Source organism: Petaurus breviceps, unplaced genomic scaffold (assembly GCF_028583685.1).
Source record: "Petaurus breviceps papuanus isolate PSGF00001 unplaced genomic scaffold, PetGlider_PUasm1.0 90601, whole genome shotgun sequence".
Classification (NCBI taxonomy): domain Eukaryota; kingdom Metazoa; phylum Chordata; class Mammalia; order Diprotodontia; family Petauridae; genus Petaurus; species Petaurus breviceps.
The window spans coordinates 3,597,526-3,599,342 of record NW_027187282.1 but is presented as its reverse complement, the minus strand read 5'-3'; the positions used below and the strand labels follow the sequence as shown (position 1 = coordinate 3,599,342).

General features: G+C 56.4%; 1 protein-coding gene across 2 annotated transcripts in view; it reads right to left on the bottom strand.

Moving 5' to 3' along the window:
- Positions 1-571, bottom strand: part of LOC138142669 (selenide, water dikinase 2) — a 16,953-nt gene extending 16,382 nt beyond the window's left edge. The window contains exon 1 of one of the 2 annotated variants that reach the window (XM_069063764.1): positions 145-571. In XM_069063764.1, the coding sequence (XP_068919865.1) occupies positions 145-457 (313 nt within the window). In that variant the 5' untranslated portion in view covers positions 458-571. The remainder of the gene's footprint in view (positions 1-144) is intronic. The other variant, XM_069063762.1, reaches the window with a different exon arrangement.
- Between the last annotated feature and the right edge of the window lie 1,246 nt (positions 572-1,817).

Sequence of the window (1,817 nt, the reverse complement as noted above, 5' to 3'; positions counted from 1 at the left end):
CCCCCCCCCCCCCCCCCCCCCCCCCCCCCCCCCCCCCCCCCCCCCCCCCCCCATCCATCCCCTCTCCTCTTCCCTTCTTCCTTTCCCCCTCCCCCACCTCCTCTCCCTCCCCCATCCTTTCACATTGCCCGCGACCACACTCACCAAGGATCCGGGAAGCCTGGCCAGGGCTGTCCGGCGCGGGAGCGTCCCCGTCATCGCCCCCGTCGGGCGCGGAGCCCAGGCCGGGCGCCGGGGCCACGGGGGGCCGTGCCAGTCCCGCCAGAAGCGTGAGCAGCGCCTCCTGCGGGACCTTGCAGCCTCAGCCCTTGAGCTCCGAGAAGCCTGTGAGGCGCCAGCTCGGACTCAGCCCCAGCGCCTGCGGTTCAAACGGCCGGTAGGCGCCCGCGGAGAGCGCGCCCGCGCCCTGGGCTGCCCGTGGCGGCGGCGGCGGGGGGGCGGGCGGCACAGTCGCCATGGCGCCTGCTCAGTTCAGGGACTGTGGGTCCTGCTTCTTCCTTCTCGCGGGGATGCTGGCCCACTGGTGCCTAGACAGCGCCTGGGCCGCGTCCCGCCCTCGCGTCACTGCCACGCTACTGCCACGCCACACGTCAGCGGCCCGCCCCGGCGGGAACAACCAATCAGGGAGGGGACCTTGAAGGCGGCTCTCAGGAGGCCTCACCTGTTCGAGGTCAGTGAACCTGGGACCCTAGATCCCCTTGCGTCTCGGGCTCCTCTGGGCCCAGTGAGGGGGCTGGCCTACTCTTGCTCCCCGAAGGCCCCTCGGGCTCCGGCACTACACCCGCGCTTCTAGGCCCTCCTTCAATGACGTCTCCTTCCAGTTCTCCCCGAAGGAATTTCAGCTGTGGCACTCTGAGCATGCTCGTTGGGACTGGGCTTGGGACCGGTCCACCATTTTCCCTGTATCTATTTTACATATTATTTTGTACTTATAAGAGGAAGGGAATAGACCTTTATAAAGCCCCCATTTATGCACATAGCACCAGGAACTGGGTTAAACACTTTTACCCATATGATCTCATTTGATCCTCACAACCACCCTGGGAACTGGAATCTGTCTTGATCCTCATTTTACCGAGGCAGACAGTGGTTGACTTGCCCAGTGTCACACTAAGAAGTGTCTGAGATTGGATTCAAACTCAGGTCTATCTGCCATGCCAACTAGCTGCCATGTTGTTTTCCCTGATAAAATGTAAACCCCATGAGGAAGTGTTCCTTTGTTTCTTTATGTTTCTAACTCCCTTATCTAGCACAATGTCTGACACATAGTGCTTAATAAACGTTTGCTGCTTGTCAGATAAGTATTTGTTTATGGACCACATTTTAGAAAGTGAGTTATTGATAAGCCCTTTTTTTGCCTTTGGATATGTTCTAGCTAAGTTACTTCACTTCTTGGAGTCTTAGTTTCCTTATCTGTAAAATGGGGCTAATAATTCTGATGCTTCCTCTAACCCAGAGTTGTAAGACTCAAAGGAGGGTGTGTGTGTAAAGCACTTGGCAAACTTGAATGTGGTCTCAAAATTTCTTCCTCTCCTCCTTCTCCCCTCTTCCTCCTTAGTCTAGGAATAAACAATATTCATTGGAAAGTCAGGAAGGTTTTCATTACATGTATTCTTTCTGAATTAACAGGTAGCTCCCTTAATGGAGTGCAGGGACTCAGACAAATGTGAGCCCTTTTATGCTGCTTCCATTCAAATTCCCCGCCTTGTTCCCCAGCTGGGATCTAGCAGGGCCAGGCTTCTGATCAGGTAGGGGGTTAGAGGCTTGTCCGAATGCTTGATGATCTGTTTGAGGGGAGCATGAGGTGGGCAGTTCGG